Source organism: Poeciliopsis prolifica, unplaced genomic scaffold (genome assembly GCF_027474105.1).
Source record: "Poeciliopsis prolifica strain line A6 unplaced genomic scaffold, Auburn_PproV2 SCAFFOLD002, whole genome shotgun sequence".
In the NCBI taxonomy this organism is placed as follows: Eukaryota; Metazoa; Chordata; class Actinopteri; order Cyprinodontiformes; family Poeciliidae; genus Poeciliopsis; species Poeciliopsis prolifica.
The window spans coordinates 23,287,871-23,311,005 of NW_026562377.1; the positions used below are offsets into that span (position 1 = coordinate 23,287,871).

The 23,135-nt window shown below is 37.4% G+C and overlaps 1 protein-coding gene across 3 annotated transcripts in view; it reads left to right on the forward strand.

The window, feature by feature from the left end:
- Nucleotides 1-3,631: 3,631 nt before the first annotated feature.
- The window catches only part of shroom2a (shroom family member 2a), a 39,898-nt gene continuing 20,394 nt past the window's right edge, over nt 3,632-23,135 (forward strand). For 2 of the 3 annotated variants that reach the window (XM_055049091.1, XM_055049101.1), the window contains exons 1-3: nt 3,632-4,044; nt 5,523-5,724; nt 17,735-17,883. In XM_055049091.1, the coding sequence (XP_054905066.1) occupies nt 5,527-5,724; nt 17,735-17,883 (347 nt within the window). In that variant the 5' untranslated portion in view covers nt 3,632-4,044; nt 5,523-5,526. Of the gene's footprint in view, nt 4,045-5,522; nt 5,725-17,734; nt 17,884-18,634; nt 18,711-23,135 lie in introns of those variants that run through there. The other variant, XM_055049110.1, reaches the window with a different exon arrangement.

The following is a 23,135-nucleotide window of genomic DNA, read 5'->3' on the forward strand; positions in this document are numbered from 1 at the left end:
GAATTTATGGTACTTTAGTCAAAATATTATTTAATGTTATTCTGTTGTAAAAACACAAAGCAATTATTTCCATACAGATACATCAACTTCTAAAACTTGGATTTATTACATTTTTTTTTTTTTATCATTTGGTTCTTTAACATTTTTATTCACAATTATTGTTATTATTGAACCTTGGAAGGACTAAAGAGACACTTGTGGCTCCGGAGCTCCATGCTGCGGACGTCTGCATTAGATCAGCCAAATTCTCTTAAAATATAAATTCTCCCCTGAGGTACCTGATCTCGGTCGGGGGGCTCCAGAGGATGGCTCTCAGGGTTGAGTCCTGTCCCAAAAGTCCCCTGGATACGCCCGGCCTGATGCCAGTCGCCTGGCCCCCTTGCAACTGGCCAAGCCCCAATATTCTTCGTTCTGGGTACACGGTTCCCACATCCTGGATCTCGTCCAAGGACCACCGACATAACCCTTACCCTAATCCTGCCAGGTTTAGTTCACCCAAAGCCCACATGGGTAAACTATGTGGTAAAGCCCCCTCCAGAACCAGGGGGCTGGACCCCACTGGTCCCACTGGTCCGCACACACCCTGTCAAACTCCCCTGGTTTGACAGAAAAATGTCTTTTCTCTGGGTCACATTTGCGCACTTCAGACGGTGGCTGCATTTATTTCAATGAAGAAAATGTTTGCCACAGAGAAATCCCCCCCACAATCATCAATCCTACTCCTACAGCTGCTGCAATGCCCGTTGCCACATTCATCAATAAATTTCCTTTGTTTGTGTCAGGAATCGTTGGCTTCATTACTCTCTCTTCCTCTAGTTCCATCGTGTCATTTTCTATCTCCTCCAACTGTTTCTCCAGCTCTTCCAATCCTTGCAATTCGTTCCTTGCTGCACTAATTCTTGATTTTATACATAAACGGATATCTTCCAGTTGATTTTTCAGTACTTTCAAGTCTCCAACAAAATTTTCAGTGGGTATCGGTTTGACCGGTGTACTGATAGTAAATTTATATTTATCCAATAAATCAATAGTTTCACCAACCTTTTGTGAATCAACAGTGTCATTCATTTTTGTTGAAGCAATCAGTTAGTTTGAAAAGTTGTCTGAAATTGTTGAGCTCTTCACTGACTAAATGTGTCTGTCTAGATTACCAAAATTCTAGATTGCAGTCTTATGATGTAATAGAGAAAAGCGTGATGTCACAGCCTCAGTAGAACAAATGGCAAACTCATCAAGTTTGAATAAAAATAATGTGTGTGTTTTGTTTTTTTTACTTTATTTCAAACAAATAACATGAGCATACATACAGAGGTTAACTCAAAGTCAAATATTAAAATATAATAAAAACAAATAAAGAATAATTGCAGATATTGAGGGTGTTGATGTGAAAGTCTAGAAAGACAAAAGTTAAATAAATATATATACATTGGTCAAATATAATGACATGTACTTTTTCATTTAGGCTTTCAAAACAAAATGTCAAAAATATATTCAAATACATATGAAGATTGTATAAAATAGCAAAAAGAACAATAAAGGCAACAAAAGAAATTATAACAGGGATCTGCTTATGAGAAGTCAATTCTAGATTGAGTTGAAAAGCTTTTGTTACTCCAGTCTAATTGGAGTCAATAGGAGGACGATGTCTCCAAATATCTACTAAATTTAGCCGGTTAGAAAAGTCCAAAATATGGTTCTGTCCATTTCTAAATCTTGAGGGATGTCTATCAAGTTGAGTGAAAAAGATCACATTAAAATCTTCCCCTAAAATAACCTTTGCTGATGGAAACTTAGTACCAAGAAAAAACATGGTGTCCTCCAGCTCTTTTAAGAAAATAATATTTAAAGAATCAGAATTATAACCATAAATAATTGCGCAGCAGCAGAAGCAGCATTTTTTTTAAAATCTCAAAATAATGAGATAGTATCTTGAAATAATGAGATAGTATCTGGAAATAATGAGATAGAATCTAGAAATAATGAGATAGAATCTCGAAATAATGAGATAGTTTACACAAACTCAGGACGTTTGGAGACTATTGAGGTTGAACAGCCCTTTCAAATTTGTTCAGTCCACATGAACTGGTTTCACTTTACTGTCGGTCTTGCCTGTTGCCTGCAAGCGCCCAGCTAAACGAAGCTGTTTACAATGGTAAGAAATGTGGTTTTGTTAATTTAAGCTAAGTTTGTAATATAAGTGAGAACAATATAAAGTAATCAATTTGACATACTGGAAGCTAATCTTGAAGATAGCTTGAGAAGATGCACTCATATCTTTATCATATCAAATCTATTTTATTGATTTAATCTGTAAACCATTTTCTTGCTTTTGTGAAGTGTGTGTTATTTCAGAAAGTCAGAAGACTGGATTGTGTGGAGCAGCTGCATTTTCACTGGCCTTTTCTGATCAGACAAGAGGTAAAAGTGACTTCTCTGCTATAGCGTGTTTCTCCAGTTCTCTAGTGAAAGACCTTTATGCTCCACAGATGGCTTCATTTTCAGTGTTTTTAGTTTCAGAAGTAAAACTTAGAAGTAAGTGAGAAAACCTGCCTAAAAACATATTACTGATACTGTTAGTGTCATTCTTTCTGGACACTCAGAAAGAATGACACATTGCAGGAAACATTTTTTTGAAAACGTCCCAAAACTTAAAAAGTTAAAAATTCTGCATTTGTTGCTATATCTTTATTAAAAACACCAACAGTTTTTTCTTACTTTTCAGTCAGAAGTTAACAAGAGCCACTTTGTAAAGACTGGCACCGGAACCGCAGGTTCTGTCAGGGTTTCTGTAGGTTTCATCAACTTCAATTTAAGACTTTTAAGTTAATTAATGACAGGAATTTAAGACCTGTGTATGAATGAACGTCATCCATACAACTGGCCATAAGTCTGAACTTTCCCATGATGGACGCCAAAAGATTTAAATGTGATTCAACATGTTGTGCCTTTTGTGAATGTCCAGACGAATCCCTTAATCATCTTTTTTTTCCCTGTCCTTTTTCTTTTAAACTATGGAGAGACATTAAAAATTGGTTGTCTCTTAAAATTAAAGACATCCCAGACATAACCATCACCCACATATACTATGTTGATGACCTTGATAGTCAAATATCTGACATGGTAAATATTGTTTTCTTGCTTGTTAAATATTATATACAAATAATCCCACACGGTAAATCCACAAGCATGTTATTGTTAAACTCGTTCTCAGACACACTTCAAAATGGAATACATTTAAGCATTAGCCTAACCTAAATTCAAGCAAGAGTGAGGATTTGTGCAGCATCAAGCTAGTGTTTGTAAGTAAGCTGGTCACAATGCCAAACAACACCAACACACTGGCTAACACAGGGGGAGCAAGAAAACTATATCTCTGTGTTTTAAGCACTGGGACGATGTGTTTGGTATGTTTTCTAAAACGTTAGTAATTTACTGGTATTGGTTTCCTGTAGCACAAAAGTTGGATGCGATTTGGAGCATTGGGTTGTTATTGTAACTATTTTTTTTTTAAGATAGTGTTTTTAATCATTCCAGAATAGAATAGAATCCTGTATCTAGTCAGTGGTTTGTGAAGTTGCGTCAGATGTCCAGCAGGGGGTGTCTCATCGCAATCCTGGCCAGAAGTCCACCTGTAGCTTCCCGTTGGCTGGTGTGAACTAACTAACTAACGGTAGATGGCACGCGTGTGCAGCTCGTGCCACACCGGTTATCCCTGGTGTCCATGGACGGGAGAGCTAGGCTTAGCCTAGCTCATTTAAACTCTCAAGAAGTGTGTCAGCGTTTCTTTGTGGGGCTGTGTGTAAGAAGCAGAAGACGGACTGAACCGTCGCGGTCCGAACTGGACGCGTTCTCGACTGGAAGTACCGCCTGGCGTCCAGCGAAGAAGACCGAGAAGAGCCGTTTGGTCACACAAAGTGTTGGAGAAGATGAAGTATGTGTAAGGAGGTAAAGCTGGGATATAGCTGCCTGCCACCCGACCAAGCTCTCCTGTTCACCCCCGTTTATCCACAAGTTGAGCCAACACCAGCCAACGGGAGTTTCCAGGTAAGTCCAGTCGTACCGCTGAGAGTTTGGGGATAATATTGTCGCAAACACAACTTGCGAAAAGGGAGGCTTTTACCTTTCGGCGTAGCTTGTACTTTTTTTTTTCTATAAGGCTTTCTTTGGTAAAAAAAAAAAAAAAAAAAAAGTAGGTCGGTGTAACTTTATTTATTCTAGCCGAGCGTGTGTGTTTATTTTTTTCATTGTCGGTCGACGACAGTGATAATGTGTTTAATTCTCTCTCATGTAAGAGCATTAAGTTGAATTCAGAGCGTCTGGACTATGACAGCAGCTCTTGTACTTACTGCTGGACGTTTACATCCGTCCTGCACAACTGCGCTTTATACATAAAAATAACAACAAATAATCTTCTCCCCTCAACCAGGGAAGTTCCTATTTAATTTGTGTATTCGTGCTCTTTTCAGATTAAGAGCTCTATAACTTAATGCAAATTAAAAAAAATACTCAGCTATGCTCAATTATCTGTATTTGATTTTAAATTTATCTAACTTAAATTTCTTAAAGGTATTTTTTTATTTAAAACTGCTGTAATGTAGGACTTTGTAGTTACCTTGGTTATTCCAAGGGGTCATTTTTTTTCCACTGTTGTTTTTAGGATCCTGCGATTACAATGCAAACGAGTTTATCTTTTAAACTGACTGCCCAATATATTCCATTTTATATGAATACGTTGTCACAATTTGTTGTCAGAAGTTAACAAATGCATTTCCCTTTCAGTTTTTAATGCCCGCTTTGCCATAAAAACTCACTGTAAAACCCAACAGTGACATCAGTTTTCCATTGTTTGTCGCAGTTAGGGGTTTATGGTTGCATTATGGAAACAATCAACAAGAAACCTCTGCTTGAGATGCAGTTCAGTACACAACTTGATTTCTAACCAAATTAAAACCGTATAGCACACTGGAACATAATGACATGTTCTGATATTATTTGAAAACTTCAGTTAAATGGCATTTTTGTCCATAACAGAGACTTGCCATAACCCAGCTTTTATCCATTTAGTGTGTGGGCACAGGAATAACAAAAACACAGAAATAACAAAAACAAAAGCAGCCATTGCAAATTGGGAAATAATGGAGGAGAAGATGGAAGTGCAACATGTGTATATAAAGAAAGCGTGATTTATTTCGGTAATTAAAGACACAATGCTTGAGATTTTTCATCGGTTTACCAAAATGATTACGACGACCCTTGTGTTTTACTGTCAAGATCTTGACGTCGAGTGAAACGCTACAAAATTTGAAGCTGGTTTTAATCAACACAACACTGAAGCTGAGGCACAACAGTAAACAGAAACTGGAGACTGGGTCAGAAAATAAACCTCTTAAACCCTGTTCCCTTGGTAAACATCAGTTTGTAGTATTAGTACTAGAACTGCTTTGAGTTATATGATCTGTGTCTGTTTAATGTTTTAATGTTCGTGTTTTTTGTTTCGTTTTTCCTTTTTTTTTGGTAAACAGTATAATGGATGCAGAGGGAGCCACTCGTTATCCGGAAGCAGAGAGTTTTTGGCACGCGTCGCAGAAATCTGCAGATCTGGATCACAGGACGAGAGATGCAGAGAGCTGCAGGCCGGTGCATGTGTTTCTGTCGGGAGGCGCACCGTGGGGGTTTACGCTCAGAGGAGGGCTGGAGCATCAGGAGCCTCTGCTCATAACAAAGGTAAATCCCAACAACACACACATCCACCCCCTGACTTGTACATTTCAGAGCGAATGAAATTTAAAACTTACTGTCATCTGTGGTACTTTGCAAAATTAGACAATTGCTATGAGATGTTTATAAAATTTTGCCACATGGCAACCACAAACTGCAATGTGTTTCTTTGTGATTTTATGTAAAAGACCAACACAAAGTACTGGATAGTTATGAAGTGGAGGGAAAGAGGCGTGCGGGCTTAGAATGTGCCGTCAGTTTGTCTTCATCCACTGTATTCCCATACTACTAAACAAAATAATGTCTGGCCAAGTGCCTTTAGAAGTCACCTTATTGGTAAATGTGTCTTTTAAGTATCAAAGTGAACGTGAGGAAGATCACCCTCAAGTAAATGAGATGGGAATTTTTAGGGTTGTTATTTAAAATGCTATATCTTGTAAGGTAAGGTGATTTTATTTATTTAGCACATTTTCAGCAACAAGTCAGTTAGAGCAAGTCCTAGTTTCTCTATGGCTTGCTCTAACATTATATCATATTATGTTGGTCTAAAGTGACAAGAACTCCACAGTTTTATAAAAGGAGCTTGTGGAAAACTACGTTTGTGCGTCACCCCAAACCTACCATCTCCACGAGCAACACGGTGGTGGAAGCATCAGATGGGGATGGGGAAGCCGATCAGATTTGGTGGGAAGGTGGACGGAGCTAAAATCAGGACAATCATGGAAGAAAATCTGTGAGAGGTTTGAGACTTCTTCTGGTATCTGTGGGTGATGTCGGCCTAGTCAAAGCCAGGCATCTTGAGAATCTGTGGCAATGCTTGAAAATCAATGTTTAAACATCCTCTACCCAAAGTAGTTATGTTTTAAAGAAAGTGAGCTAAAGGTTTGTCCTCTAGTTGTACAAGTCTTATAGAGACACTGCAAAAGACTTAAAATAGAACTGAATAGTTACTAGTTAGATCTACACTGTTTATTATATTTACTGGAGTATTTTTTTTTCTAGAAAGAAATACTTTTTGTAGTGATACTGCATCACAGTTGAGTGAAATTCCAGATAGTTTACCCAGTGCAGGTAGCCTCAGTGGAGAACAAACGTATTTTAAACGCAGGCAGCTGGAGTCTACATTAAAGTGAGACTTCTGGCTTATGCACAAGCTTCATTATTCTAAGGTTATTTTGTTTCTGCTATATGATAAACACTGTGTTTTGTATTGAAATAAAACTTTGTTGGAAAAAATGTTTCTTCTTTGAATTTTGTTGTATTTGTTATCTGTATAATGACATCATTGTAAAAAAATCTGCTCAGATTTTAGAATCCTTTTTTACTCTTGAGTAATTTTTGGGTAGTAATGAGTCGAGGTATGTTTGGTGATTGGGGTCTCTGAATACCAAATCAGGCAATATTTTTCAAGTTTCTATTTGTGAAATGTAGAAAACTATAATTTTTTTCTACTTTAGCTATGTATTACTTTGTATTGTGCCATTGCATGAAATCCCAAAGGAGTAGGAATGCTTTTGCAAGACACTTTTGTTACAAAACTCTGAATGTTGTGATTTCTTTATAGCTGACTGTATGCGACAAGCAGAGTGTTTTCCCCATGTCACACATGGACAGTGAACTGAAATGTGAAAGTGCATGGCAGAGATGGGGATGACTAATTTTAATGACAAACACAGAGCTCTCTGTCTTGTCTAGTGGGATCTTTGATATGAACAAGTTGTTTATAACCGTAGGAGTGAAGTGTAATATCAGCCTATAACCTGTAGGTCACACCTCATCAACTAACACAGTGTTTGCTTATCCATACATTTTCGTAATGGCAAAAGAACACACAAAGGGAAAAATAATCATGGTTTGAAACTTTTGAATTTAAAAGCTGAACAACTTGATCTCGCCACATCTTTTTCACTCATTTATGCATTTGGACGTCTGTTGGCGTGGGCCTGGATGACACTTGTCGTGTGATTTGTGGAAGAAGACCTCATAAACATAAAGCGAAACAGAGACTGCAGTTTGTCACTGCTGTATGTCGTCACCTTGTTAAATCGCTGTGTTTGGCTGGAGAATGCGCAGCGCCGCTGAGAGGGAGACTTCCTCAGAAATCTCATGTGGCCTCACTTCTCTGTGTGTAATGATTTACTACGAAAGACCTTGCTTGTTAATTTGACACAGTAAAATACCAGCAACTGTTAGTCAGGAGCTTCTGGTTCTCTTGAGGTTTTTTTGTTGTTGCTTTTGTCATATCTGCATTGGTGCAAAGGGGTCTAAAGTTCACTACAGATGAGTAAACATACAACGTATACATATAGCTTATGTATACACAGCTTTTCAGTAGTCTGGTTTGTGTTGGTCTTTTGTAACATAATTAAATGTGTTTTTAAGTTTAGGCTTTTTAACCTTCTGCAGGTTTAAAAGTATAACTGGAGGCAGGTAGCAGTGAAAGGTGGAGGTCAATTATTGACTGCAGCTCAGTGGTTGAATTCAGACTCAAAGTAGTTGTTAATGTTTGGTCTCTGAGCAAACCAGCTAAGCTCCAAGAGCTGACAAAAGTCAACCTTTTGCATCATATGATAAAGTTAATTGTTTTTCCATGTTCTTATGCGGTTCTTGTAAAAGTATTCACATCCTTTCTTTCTTTATAACTAGAGGAACACCGATCGGACATTAATATCTGTATCGGTCCCGATATTGTAGATCGGGTATTGCTAACAATGTGTTAGATACATTAATGCATGTCTATTTAGTCTAGGTTTAGGGTTAGAGCAGGGTATGCTTTTTTCTCTGAGTAATGTTATGCTTTATTTATCTTACATAATATTTAAAATTTCTAGTTACACTTTCTGAACCATTTAAAAGGTTTGTTCCAGATTATTTTGACAGTTTCTTTAAGATTTATTTTATATTGGCTGCTACACACCTAAATGCACTGGCTGATCAGATTAAAATTTGGGAAGCTATTGTCGAATTTATATGCGCTGCGCTGGCGCAGTTACCAGATAAATCTGCAATTTGATACATTTATGTCTGTATTTACAAAAAAGAAGCAAAAACATTTTAAGTCAATACAGCACTGTTTTTCTGTATCGTATTGGTATTGGCCGCTCCTTCAGATACTGTATTGGTATCTGAAGTGATAAAAATTGGCAGTGGATATATTTACAGGTATGAAATTCTGTGTATTGTGTTGGAATTTTATGTTTTAGTGTGTCACAGATTAGTGCATTAAGTTGAAATGGTAGCAAACGATACATGTAATTATTGCAAATAATCATGGAAGGTTTTCACGTCGTCATTGTTTCTGGTTTTTGTGGCCTCTGAAAGATCTTCCTCCAGTATTTAGCTTCATCCTTTAAACTGACTAGCTAAACTCTGCCTCCTGAACACACTCATCCCTGGAGTAGGATGCTACCAACACCATGTTTTAGAATGGCGTGTGTATAATGTTGTCATCCCATTGTACAATTTAAGTCCTTTATAACTTTTCCCACATAGTTCTCACTGGCAGTATGTGAATCATTTTTCAATAAAATCATGAAGATAGTCGGTCATGTCTAGACTTGGCACACTTTTTTAGTTGTTTTTTTAACACCATAACCTTCCTCTCTGCTACTGTTTTTTGAGTTTTCTGTTGGAGATTATGCATTTGTAGCATTAGGTTGAAGTTCAGCCTAAGGAGTATAGCTAGCGGTACCAGGAACAGGGAAGGAATCTTGCAGTTTTGTCAAATTTTCTGTGAATTATCAATGACAGCCAGGAGCCTGTTGGAATGACAGGATGGGATGAATTAAGCCAAGGTTGGTGCTGTGCATTCTTTTAGTGTCTCTCAGATAAGAGTTAAAATGAGTTTGATTTAGTATGCTGTCATAAAATGAATTTGTTTTAAAATGTTTGCAGCTTTTCTTCTTCGATTTATGATAATTTAGAAAAGCTAGAGGATGATGTTTTCCCTGTAAGATTTTGGCAAATGTTCCAGCTTTATGTAATTCTAAGTGTTATATTCAGATAGAGTGAGTAAATAAAGTTTGCAAACATTTCTGCATTTTAGTCTATGAACAGAAGGCATCCCTTGAACCCACATTTCTATCTGTTGCATTCTCACTTCTTTGCATATTTTCCAGCTCGCTTCAGGGAAATGTAATAACAAAGGTCCAACAGTCTGATGACAGGTTCACCGTATTGGTTAAAAAAATATCCTGGATCTAATTAAAATTCTCCAGATTCCTCTCATAGCTCAGGTTATGCTCAAGGTCCTCGTGGACTTAAAGTTCTTAGTCTCAATAAACCTAAATAATCCTGTTTTACACGAGACATCTGGGCACGCACCTCATACATGTGTTCCCTCTGTGAGGAACAGCCTTTATAAGGCAAAAACGTACCGTTGGCTCGTTCTGAACCAGTACCAGACGACGTACTGCAGAAATAACTCTGTTCTTACATGCTGCGATAAATCACCCCCAGGTAAACAGGTTTTCCCAATTATTGAAACTTTTGTGTGGCAACATTGTGGGCTAGTTTTGAGTGCCGCAGGCCTGCTTAGCCTCCAGAGAAAAGAGGATTTAGAGAGCACAGTGTGCATGCTGATGGCTCAGATAAGATTCAAAATGGATAGTTGTTTTTTTGTGTGCATACGTGTGTGAGTGTGTGTGTGTGTGTGTGTGTGTGTGTGTGTGTGTGTGTGTGTGTGTGTGTGTGTGTGTGTGTGTGTGTTGTGTGTGTGTGTGTGTGTGTGTGTGTGTGTGTGTGTGTGTGTGTGTGTTCCTGGAGGCACGTCCTCATAAAATATATTTGTACTGTATGTTGAAAGAGGCTTGTACAGATTGATTATTACCAGTTTAAGTAAACGGGTTAATTCATTATCAGATACACTGCAATGGTAGCAAAAATTGGATTAGCTAACATTAGCATGAAGTTCAGTAAACTGCTTTGAGTTAAATTTAGTTGAACTTTCAAAGTGATTTTAATGATACGTGAACAAAAAAGTTAATATTAATAGATGACCACAAACAGATCTTCCTCACCTTGTTTACACTAAAATCTGGACGTTAATTAGGAAACGTGGGCAATATTACAAAAATATTATATGAAATAAACACTTAGCATTCAGGTAAAGTGCATTCTTGCTATGTGAAAGCTGATGTCGCCAGAAACGACACTTTTCATGCTGATGTAGGCACACCTTTCACGGTTAAAGGTTCTGGACAAAGTGTTCATCAAGTGTTCATCAATCTAAAGTCTCAATCATGACCTTAGATTGAGAGAAAAATACTCTTTTACTCCAGAGGTGATGTTCAAAGTATTTATTAAAGGGGATTGTTCATGTTCTGCTAGTTCAGAAGAACTCTATGTGCTTTTAAAATTATCCCTTTTAAGGATATTATACACTTCAAAAGCTTCTTTGTCTTTTTGTCTATGTAGATTATAGTTCATGTTAGTGACCTAGAGCAAGAACGGCTTCCTGGCAGAAATATATCTAGTTTTGTTTTGAAAATGTCTCTCCCTGAATGTGTTTTTCAGCCTTGATCGTATACAAACACACATTTTCTGACCTTCTCTGGTGGGGCGACTTACACCTGATAGTGTCTCTTCTTTGAGCCCTTCATCCTGACTTAGAAACGCATAGAAGACGCCCAATTGGGCAAATCAACCCTGATTCTAACAGACTCTGAATGTTATAAATTAAATAGGCAGTATTCTGTAAACTCAACTTTTTTGAGCATTACATCCTGTTGTAATGTTATTCTATCATCAGCAACATACCTGTCCTGTTACTTAGATTTTTTCCCTTTCCATGGGAGTCCTTATGTTCTCCCATGGCCACCATAAAGACACTCAGTACCACCCATGAGATGTATTTTCTCCTCAGTGTTGCAGTTTCCAAGCTTCCATTTCACAGAGCAGCTTTCCTCTGAGACTTTACCATTCAGCTCCTTCAGACTAGCCAGCAGCTATTAGCAAACACCTGGTGTAAATAAGCATCTGCTGAGCTCATATGAGCTCCTGCTCAGTGCAACATTAGTAAAGAGGTTAAAGGGTTAATAAAGGAGCCATGTTGTGATGACTTCCTGAAGGTGGAGTTTCAGGAAGAGCAGAAATTTTTAAAGAGACAATTTTAAGGTATTAAATTACAAAGTAAATTTCTTTTACAATTACTGTCAAAACTTAAAAAAGAAGAATGAATATAAAAAAAATGTATGGTGCTCTGGAGCTTAATTGATATGACACTTAAATAAATGATGGAAATCAAAAACCTTAATTTTCATAGCAAAGTGTACATGAAGCTATAAGAGAATCACAAATATGAACCAGGCTGCGTTTATACGCCTTGGAGTGAGAGGCAGTTTTTAGTGTGGAAACATTTTTATTTTTATGAACCACACATGAGCAGGAAGCTGGTTCAGCAGAACCGTACATCAGGCAGGGAAACGCCAAAAAGCAGAAATGGATTTTAATGCCGGGTAGAACTGGAACCAAATCCCCCAATGTTCACCACCATGTTTACCTTTCAAAATATGAATCTTTTTATAGCAATGCAAAACAGTTACCTTTTTTTTATGTAAAGCTTCTTATCAGAGTTGTATTTTTGAAATGTATTATTTTTAAAGAATCAGCTGGATGATAATGACTTTTGCAATGTAGTTTATTTTTTTATTTAACTTGTATTTATCTAGGTTAGTCTCACTGAGATCAAAGATCTCTTTTATAAGGGAAAGCTGTGCATGACAGCAGCAGCATAGTTACAATGAAAACAAACATGCATTAAAATTTGCTGACAGAAACACTCACACACTGACCAAGTAGACTGGAATCTCCATTTTTTTAAAGACCTTCAATGTAACATTTGAGACATGGATCCTGAAACATTGTCTTCTAGACTTTTAGGCGTTTTCTCAGAATACAGAAAGGTTTTAACAGAGCGAAGGTGTGCGCTGTAATTGGTACAAACTTATTTGTTTGCGTCAGAGTTTGACTGTGACTAACCCAAATCCCTGTTAAATGTGAAGATGAGAAGAAGAAAACTTTTTATCTCGTTTAAAAAGCTCTTTCCAGAACTCACAAACCAAATGCTAACCTCAGAGTTGAGAATGTATTTATGGAGATCTTTTGTTCTTTGAGGTCTTTATGCCCAAGGACAAAAATATTTTACTGCTCCATCTTTTCAATCGAATGCATTAGACAGATTCTATAATTTTTGATAACAGCTTGGATCAAAATGATCTCTGCCGATGCTTGATAATAAAATGTTAGAATCCTTCTACATTAACACTTCGTTAATACCCTTTTGCAATGGATTTTGTGCATCTGGACTGCTGTCTAATTTTTCATACAATTATGTAGTAGTTTTTTACATTCAGCTTTGATCTTGTCGGGTGAACCACTAATGGATTCATAATGGAGAGATAGTTGCTTTATTAAACCATGCTCTGATCACTTCACCTGCATCCTCTGTGGTGTGTCACAGTGATTATTTGTTTGAATGCTCAATCTTATCTTTTTAATTCATTTAAAATAAAAAGCCGTAATGAATTGAAACAATGCACCGTTGCATGTTGTTTTAAAGGTGACTTATTATATCTCAAAATGTAGCTAAATCTGTAGTTGATATAGTTCCCAGTTTAAATTTGGGCTTTTTAATAGTGACAATTTCCTTGGAACCAGGGAGTTTGATTTATTTAATTACACTTTACTCTGAAAGAAGAAACACTGAGAGCTTACCGTAACACAGATACTGGTTTTTCCATCACTTAGATTGGATTACAAAATACTTCTAAGTCATTGTAAGCTTTGTTTCTATAAGTGATTGTGTAATACGCAGTAAGAGGACATTCTAGTGACAAACCCACAAAGAATTATCAGCTTGCATTGTTTCATTGCTCCCAGCCTTTTTGTTGCGACTCAGTGTGGGTGTCTGTGAGAAAGTTTAAGACGCTACTTCAAATAAGTAATGGCCAGAGGAGAACAGAAAAGACTTCGTATTTAGCGTTTTCTTTTTAAAACATGTTTGTCAAAGTATTTCCGTAGGTGTGTGTGAGTGTGTGTGTCTACATCTACCGTCCACTCCACCTCATTTGGATAGTTGTTAAGGTATTCTTTTAAGAAATGGGACACTCCTTCAGGAAGCTCACTCCTTACCTTTCCTCTCAAATTCCTCATTGTATTCAGATACAACATAGCGTACCTGAATGCACCATGTAAACAGTTAATGGTTGTTAGCAAAGAACAACCACTACCAACAAGATGCATCCAAACTAGGCCTGTCACAATAACAAATTTTGCTGGACGACAAATTGTCTCAGTAATTAATACTAGAAAAGATTATGTTGTTTTACGACTATTTTATGCAGTAATGCATTGATAATGTCACAGTAATTCAAGTTTGCCCTTTCAAAGATCAATAAACTTTCATTTAATAAAGAACACTTGGTACTGGAACTGGAAGTCATTTTAAATATTAAAAGTCAAACACAACAACCACAAGCAACAAATAAGATGGAAATAAGTACCACACACAACCAAAACTATAAATAAAATGGATTATGATGGTTCTGAAAAAATATTAATCACCAAACCTCCTGCTGGTTTATCATGCAATTAATTGATTTATTGCGACAGACTTAGTCTGAATGTGTAAAATACAACAGTTTTTTTGTTTCTAGCAATATATATTTTTTTCTTATCAGAGTTTACATAAAATGTGGGCATGCATTTTATTTTTGTCTGACTGACCTTTGCATTTTTTAGAAGACTCCAAAATAGTATTTACAGTAGCGATTTATGTCAAGAAAATGACATAAATAGCTACAAGAAAATGTTTTTGTTTTGTTTCTTTTGTTCTTTTTTTTATGTGTTTTGGTTTTTTTCCCCTTGTATTTAGGTACATTCGTGAGTAAATTTGTAATATTTTACAATATTAGAAAAGCTCTTTCCCTTTACACACCCGCACAACCCCAGGTCACAGGCTGTTTAAGAATCAAATGTGACTTAGTCAAAGTGTTGTGTATTATTCCTTTTTTTTTTGTAAAAAAAAAAAACATTTTATTTGGATTATCTATTATCATTCTTTAATCTTACTTTCAAGCAAAGATCAACTTTGAAAAGCGAGGTCAGATTTACTTAAATAGCCGTGCAAATGCAACACGTAATTATTGGATAGGATTGTCAAGTTAGTGTAACAACTCACTTGAAAGAGCTTAATATCTGCCTAACAGCTTTACATACACAATGCTCATGAACTAATACAAACCTAATGTCTGAAAGGTTGTTTTTAAGTGATGACCAATAATGTCAGTGAGTGTAGCGACGCGTCAGCTTGCTGCCCAGGACATCTGTCAGCAGAAATGACACATTCATCACCCCCAGTGGCACCACATCCTTCCCTTCATGACACAAGGCAACTCCTTTTTTAGGACACGATTTAGGATACAGCTGCTTTTGGACTGATTACAGCCTGGAGGAAGACGGACAGCAAGGGAAATGCCTAACGCTCAGGACTGTCGGGAGTCAGGAGGAGTGAAAACTGTTTAGAGAAGCAGACGCTCTCCAGTTTTAACATTGAATGAACTTGAGTTTCATGTTGTCTTTGAAGAAGCTCCTGCTATTATTTAAAGTGTTTTCTTCCCATTGAGTAATGCTTCCTGTGAAAAGAACAGATCAACAAGTAGCTCTGGGAATGTTGTTGAATCTTTTGTACCCATAATACAATTTATTGTACTCTTAGTATTGCACTGTTGATATGGTATGATCTTGACTTGAGCATAAATCAGGGCTGTCAGCTTCACACTTGTTAAGCTAAAATCTAATATTTGTGGGGCCCATTTGCTTAGTCTGCACTGTTGTATTAAACACAACCTGTAATATATTATCCTGACACAAGGAATATTCTTCAATTTTTTTGAAAAGCTATGCCACAAAGTATAGTTTTGTACAGTGCAGCAAAATAATGTTTTTTTTTGCTTTTTCTTTATATTGTGTCAAACCATACCTGTCAAGTCACCCATTTTGGCTGGGGAACTACCGTTTTTTTACTTCCTCGTGCACCCTCATTATTATTTTCTCGTAATTATCCCGTTTTGTTCCCCCCCCCCCCCCCCCGCTTTTGCGTTAGTATACCCTTTATACTCTGTTATGTATTTAACATGCTAAAGATGAATCAGAGCTGATTGAAGGGAACACTAACCAAATCCACCATTTGGCCGGTCAGTGCAGCTCTAATTGTACTATTGTTTTTCTGGAAAGTCACTTCCTAGTAAAAAAAAAAAATGTAGGCAACAAGAGATATTTATATCTTTTTAGACAATTAAAGGCTTTTTGTTACTAAATGAGTCAACCTTATAGTAACCTTTTTCTAGACATGGTTCTTCACAGTGACTAAAAATTATTTGTTGTTGGCATTTGAATGTGGACAGATGCATTTGTGATGGTTATATTTCCTGTCTTTTCCACATAGATGGTCATTTTTAGACTAAACTTTTATGAAACCTAAATAGATGAGTCTATTTTGCTTTAAGTGATTTGGATCACCAGATTGCCCCCCCCTCTCTCCCCCCAAAACAAATAAGTTATGAAAACATTTATTCTTTAAGTAACTTTCCTACTTTGCCTCTTCACTGATATCTGAAGCTTTACTTATGTCCTCTGCTTCACTGAAATCTATCTCACCGCTTTGTTGAACAGGAATAGTTTTCCATCTTGAGTAATCCCAGGTGTTTTGTATCCGTTTTCAGCATTGTAACTATGTGAATGTATCAGGCTGTTTCTCCACAAAATCCACTACCATATCAGGACGAGCTCAGGAATCTTGCCAGCCAGCATAAAAACTGTTTGTCCGACCTCGCTTACCACTCCCATATAGAAAAATGAAAAGAACCATGGTTTGATCTTGGCTGCTGGGAGTTTTTTTTTTTTCTTTTTTTTTTGCAGTGAGGGTGAAGGCCTACTAAGATATGAGAGTTGGTAAATCTACACATACTTCTCTGGTTGAGTCACAGCACCCTGCTACAGGTTGAGAGAAAAACTGATGATCAGCTGCAGAGCTGAGCTTTTTGTGTGCTAATGTGCCAGCTGCCAGGCAACGTCTCACGGCCTTTCTTTCCGTGCTGAGCAGTTTTTTGTTTTTTTTCTCATCTCAGATCAGACTTCCTGCGTCAGTGTGAGGACAGTGATGACCTTAACGATCAGTACTTATGACGCTTCAGAAATACCAGGCTGTAGCTGCTGTCAGCTTTAAGATGTCCTATCTTGGTTTGTCAACCTTTGTGTCAGTGTGTCCTCTGAGATATTCCGGCAGCAGAGGTTCTGAGTCCAGTGTGCTCACACTCTTCACTGTACATACTCTTGTGTTATTTCAGGTGTCTGCCTTCAAACAAACACAACGCTGTTTGTTTTTTCATTATGCCACAGGTTTGGAGCGCAGCTTTTTGAAGCATTTGATTCTGGTCCTTAGAAGCTCACACGCCTGCTGCTTATTTTGGGAAACAGGCTATTTTGTCTGAAGTCGTTATTCATCCATGATATGGAAACGTAATTAAAATCACATGTGAATATGTTTGTTCACACACAAAAAACATGACGCACCATCTTCCTCCTACCACTTCCTGTCATCGTCTTTCTTTTCCGCTAGTAGTAACATCCGGTTGTTGATCACATGACTTGTGTGATGCGAAAAAAGAGTGTCCATTGCAGTTTTGATAAATTAACCAATTTCTATATGCCCGAAAAACCACCTCATCCTAGCAACAAAACATTTTTATCAAAAAACAAGGATTTTCTTTAAAATTACAGTGTTTCTTTTAAGCAAATGTATTTTTGTAATTCCAGTTTGCTCTGTTATCTGGTCAATAGAAACAAAGCTATTGTCACTTTTATCACAGTAGGACAGCTAATCATTGTGATAAAACTTGGATTGCCCACCCCTACATCCCACATATACACAATTTTTCTTACTTTGTACTGATCTATTTCAAATAATTTCCAATGTTGTCGATTTATGTTGAGGTGCATTTTTATGTTTCTGTTCCAGGTTGAGGAAGGCAGCAAGGCAGCAGCTGTGAGTCTCCAGGTGGGAGACGAGCTCGTCAACATCAACGAGGTTCCCCTGAGTGGCTACAGACAGGAGGCAATCTGCCTTGTCAAAGGCTCCCACAAGACCCTCAGTCTAGTAGTGAAAAGGTAGGTGCTCGGTCTCCTCCTGGATGTGCTGCTGTCACCTCCTAATAAGCATAAATGTTCACCATGGCAACAGCTTCAAACACACCTAGGAGACGGAGAAGCAGAGATCCTGAACCCAGCAGCTGCGCGTCTGTAATTCATTCTGGGATCCGCTTCACAGAGCTCGTGTTAGCTGGATATTCCTGTTTAGCCAGGCTTGCTCTTAACTCGTCTTCCTGGTTTGTGGCAGAGTAAAAGAAGGAAGAGTGGTGACATCATGTCTGTTATATCCCACGCAGGCAGGTGTTGGGACACACAAGGGGAAGTTATTTGATTATGTGACTCTGAGATTTTTTTTATTTTTTTTTTAAGTTCAGCACACCTTGTCAGTTGGTTTTGTGCTCTGAATGATCAGGCAATACAGGTTTGTATAGTTTTGTCTGACATCAATATCTTAACTTAACACCTCGCTTGTTTTGTCCAGAAATATTCTAAACCCAGTCTGGGTAAGCCGCTATTGTCAGATCAACACACTTTTTATAGTGTGTTGATCCTTGTGTAATTCTTTATTTCTTTAATTTATATGTGGATTAAACTGATGACTCATTTGTCAACAGAGCAGCTGCCTTACTATTGGCTTTGTGTGTGAAACACTAGTGGCATTGTCTGTCATTACCATCTGCATTTCTTCTTGCATTCTATCATATCATAGGGTAATCTCCGAACAGATTTGCGCGTACAAGGAAGTTCACTCACCATTTGTCTCTGCAAAGACAAGGCTTGGATTCTCACTTATTGTTTTAGTCTCAAGAGATACGTTGTTTGTGGGATGTGGAAACAAGTATGAGGTATTGTCTGTTTCCATCTCTAGTCCTTTTTGTTTCAAGAAACACTGTCTAAATTTAACTAAAGAAGGCTTTTATATTTGCCAGATTGTAATATGACATTTTAGTTTCAGGAAGTATCTTTAAACCATTTTTAGTTGAGATACACTGATATTGCTGTTTCTTGCCGATATCAGTTTTGTTTTATTGGTTAGGAGGTTTATTGTTTCACCGGCCAATTTTGTCAGATTCTAGGTTTTGATACTAAAGACTGTCACTAACCTTCCATCTGATTTTACTAAACACAAAGTGTATCTAAGTACAGGTGATCGGTCGAGGCGATTTTCAGACTGAGTACTCTGTGAGTTCTTGGCTTTGATATATTGAATGCACAGGCAAAATAAATCAACTTTTTCATTGTTTGACCTTTAAATCAGAGCACATAAAGAGAAAATGTATTGATTCTAACTACTGAACAACTGAGTCATATGTGTTCGTAGGCAAGAAGATTGGATCATCCTGACTTAGTAATGATAATAATAATACAATGTAATTATAAAACCCTTCTTAATTTGAAGGAACTCTCAAAGTGCCGCTTTAAAGGTAAATGAGACAATAAGAAAAGTTCTTTGAAACGGTCTTCAGTCTTCAACGGCTCTCTGGCAAAGGTGTTTCAGAGCCATGGGGCAGCAACACCAAATGCTCAGTCATCCAACATGTGAACTTTAGTCCCGGTTGGCAGAGATGATGAGTGTTTGTGTAACAGATGCCGATGAGAAGGATATTATGGTTGTCTAAAGCAGCTGCGGTCCAGGAGGATATGGAGAGATGGAGAGCCCTGCGAGAAGGTTGTTGGTGACTCTGATCTGAGCTGTTTCTGTATAAAGAGAAGACTGGAAATCAGACTGAAATTTTACAAATGGATTGACTTGCTTGAGTTGGTCCTCAACAACTTTTCAAAAACCTTCAAAAGAAAGGATTGGAAATGGGATTTGTCGCATCAAACAAACAGGAATTTGAGATTTTTAGCTCCGTGGAGATAAAAAGCCATTCAGAAAGTTAACAGACTTAATCTGTTTCAATTACCTGCATTTCTGCTGACAGAGATCACAGCTGCATGTCTTGGAATGAAAACATAGATTTTGCAGACAATCTATGTGAAACCGAGTAGCTCCCCATACGCCATATGGGGGGGCCTTTACATAAGTCACTATTTTGGCAGTCTAAAATATAGACTACACTAAATTACAAGAAAAAAAAAGATATTTTTAAAGAAAGTTATTGGTATGTAGTATTTTGTAGTGACTGTGATGGGTTATGCTCCATGAAACACTTCTAAAGTGACATTAATCCCCTTTCCTTTGAGGAATGTTATGTAATCCCACATCAGCTTTTGAAAGGTATGGCTACTAAAGTTTTAGCTCAGGGCGATTTGAGTAAATGTTCTGTCTGGCTCTGTCTTGGGTCTCAGTCAAGGAATTATTTTTACTCTCTGTGTTATCAAGAAATCCTGGTTAATGACTTTCTAGACAGTAGAGGAGTCTCGGTTTTCACATGATTTTTGCCTGACACATTTTTCTTTTGAACCTGTGGGAGGAAATGGATTACCTTCACAATACATTAAGCTCCTGAAGAGCAGAAGGCACGAGTGGGGGATTCTGGATGTTTTTACTTTTATATGCTTGTAATTCGTAGTGGAGTGAGACATTACCTTTCAAGGACAAGTCTTGTTCATATTGTGTTAAGCAGTCTTTGAGTCCCACAGGACTCTCCGTTTGCTCGGGTTGTCTGTGTTGAGGAATTCCTTTGTTTGGCTCGTCTCAAATAGCATCTCAAGTCAGTCATTTCCCAAGGCCATAATAACAAGTCTGGGTCACATTTAGAATACTGCGAAGTGATAGTGGGTCATTACTGAACCTCAGAACTTCACTTCAAGTTCAATTTCTCCTACTTGTCATTCAGCTGCGGTCTTCTTGTTTGCTTGTTGATGTTTGGAAATGTTTTATCCTCTGGCTTTGACATTGCTACCTGTAGTTTTCTTGGAGCAGTGATGTTTTTTGTTTTGTTTTGCTCTCCACCTCTGCCGGTTCACGTCAAATGTTATTTGTTAAACACCTTCCCATTCAGCTGAAGGATAATGTTGGATTGTTGGATGGTTTTCGGAAAGCTGTCAGAACCTGCCCTTGTGTACAGGTGTGGTTTCTCTACACACAGCGTAAGGGCGGTGCTTGGTTTCCACACTCGTCCTTTTTGCACATGGTGACTCATGCGCAGTGGTTGGTGTAATGTCATTTTTGCGAGGGGAGGGGCAGAAACTTGTCACACGTCACTTGGAGATCAGACAGGTGTGGCTATAAGTGGGAAAGCATCTCACTCCCCAACGTCTTTTCAAAAGTGCTTTGATCTTTTTGCTGTGTAAAGTTGAGTATAATTTCATAGGGCCTTGCAGGGATGACATCTCTTGAACCTTTTCACATTTACACATTTACCTATCCAGTCACAAACTTTCAACTATTTTATCAGGATTTGTATGTGTTCAACACAAACCAGAGTATAGCTGTAAAGTGAAAGTAAGATAATTTCTAAAGTTTTAGAAAAAAAAACAATCTGTGGAGCATTCATGTTTAGCCGAAATGAGCCAGAAAGAGAGATTGAGTCTTTATGTAGGACAATACTGTATCACATGCATCTAAGTATTTCTCTGTGTGGCTAAGCAGTAAAGGTGTTGAAGATGACAAATCTATTACAGATGTCACAATCTTTTTTTTTTTTTTTTGCACCCTACTCTGAGTCATTTGATTTTGAATATCGACTGATACCGAGTCCCAATAAAATGCATAGGTATCCAGTGAGTAGAGCAACAGGCTTAAGAAGCAGCTCTGTGGTATACCATTGTTAAGTGTGATGGTGGTTAAACAGTCATTGCCTGACCTAAGATATTAGATCCATAGGTCAGATAGTCCATAATTATTCCAAGATTCCTACCTTGGTGTTTACCTTGGAAGGAATGGGCAATGACTTTAATCTTAAAATATTCAAAACTGAAGCTTTTCTGAATGTTTCATTTACATTCCACTTTACAATCATGTACCACTTCGCTTTATCACATTGATCCCATTTGAAGTTTTTGCTTGTAAATTAAGAAATTCAAGAAATTCTAATGTTTCTGCAAGGCTATGTGCACATACTACTTTAAAATCAATTTGATTAAATGTATTTAGCATAAACATGAAATATGAATAGCTTGATTGTCAGAATGCACTTGAATTATCTTTACCTTTTTCTATGGTCGTTAAAATCTGACAGTTTATATTTTGTACACACCCATACCCTCATTAGACATTTACTGCTGCATGAATAATTAAACTTCCCACACTTGTAGCATTGTGTTTTCCCCTTCTTGAATCAGCATACAAGTACCAGAGTGACTTCTAGGTTTCACCATGTTTTTTGCTGCTGGCACAATCATCTGCTGCTGCAAAGTTCTGTTTTAATGTTGTTGTCCTTGTAGCAACAAAATAAACATTCATACACACCGAGTGGCTGTTTTAGATTAACAAAAGCTTCAGCATTTCAGAGCAAAATCCAGTTATAGCAGGAAAAGATTACAGGGGTATGTTACAGAGTAAGCACTCAGTAGGGGTTCTGGGCAGTAGCTTACATTTAGCAAGCCTTATTTTTCTAATTAAGCCTACGCAGTATGTTTTGGAATGCAGATAACTAAATTCCTTTAAGCAGATTTCTTAAAATTGTTTGTATCTCAACATAACAAATATCATACTTTAGAGACTAAAGCTTTTGTTTTTGTAGTTTTTTGTCTTGCCTTTATTTCTCCACCACCCCTTCAGGCGCTTTAGGGAAATGTTCACAGTGACAGTCTACTAATATTGGCTGTATTTAACTTGGCAGTGTACTGTTTTACTTTGTACATGGAACCATATGGAGTCTTTAAGGCAGAATTATGAATTATATAGTTTTTTTTCCTCATGAAGTTTCACAGAATCTAAAAGATTTATGAGCAATTTATCAAAGTTGTGGACATTTTTGTTCACTAGTTTTTATCATTCTTTGATTAACCAATGCTGATTTTGGTCAATTCTGATTCCTCTTTTAACCACCGTATAACGATAAATATTAATAGAGTTCAGAACATTTTTCTATCCTGCTGTTTTGATCTGACATTAGTTATGTATGTTGGCAGAAGAGGCAACTTCACACAACTCCTGACTTTAGCATCTTGCATTATTTAGGATCACCAAATGGGTAAGTCTCCTTCATTATCATCTCCCTGATAAAGAAATGGCTAACTAGTTCGAAGCTTACCTTCTGTTACAGGTTTGACCTGGAAGAGTGTTGTAACGGTGAGTTTGGGAATGGTGCACAGATTGGAAAAAGACGGGATTTTGAAATGCTACGTGTTATGAGGTGTGAGTAAGTGAATGTTGGACA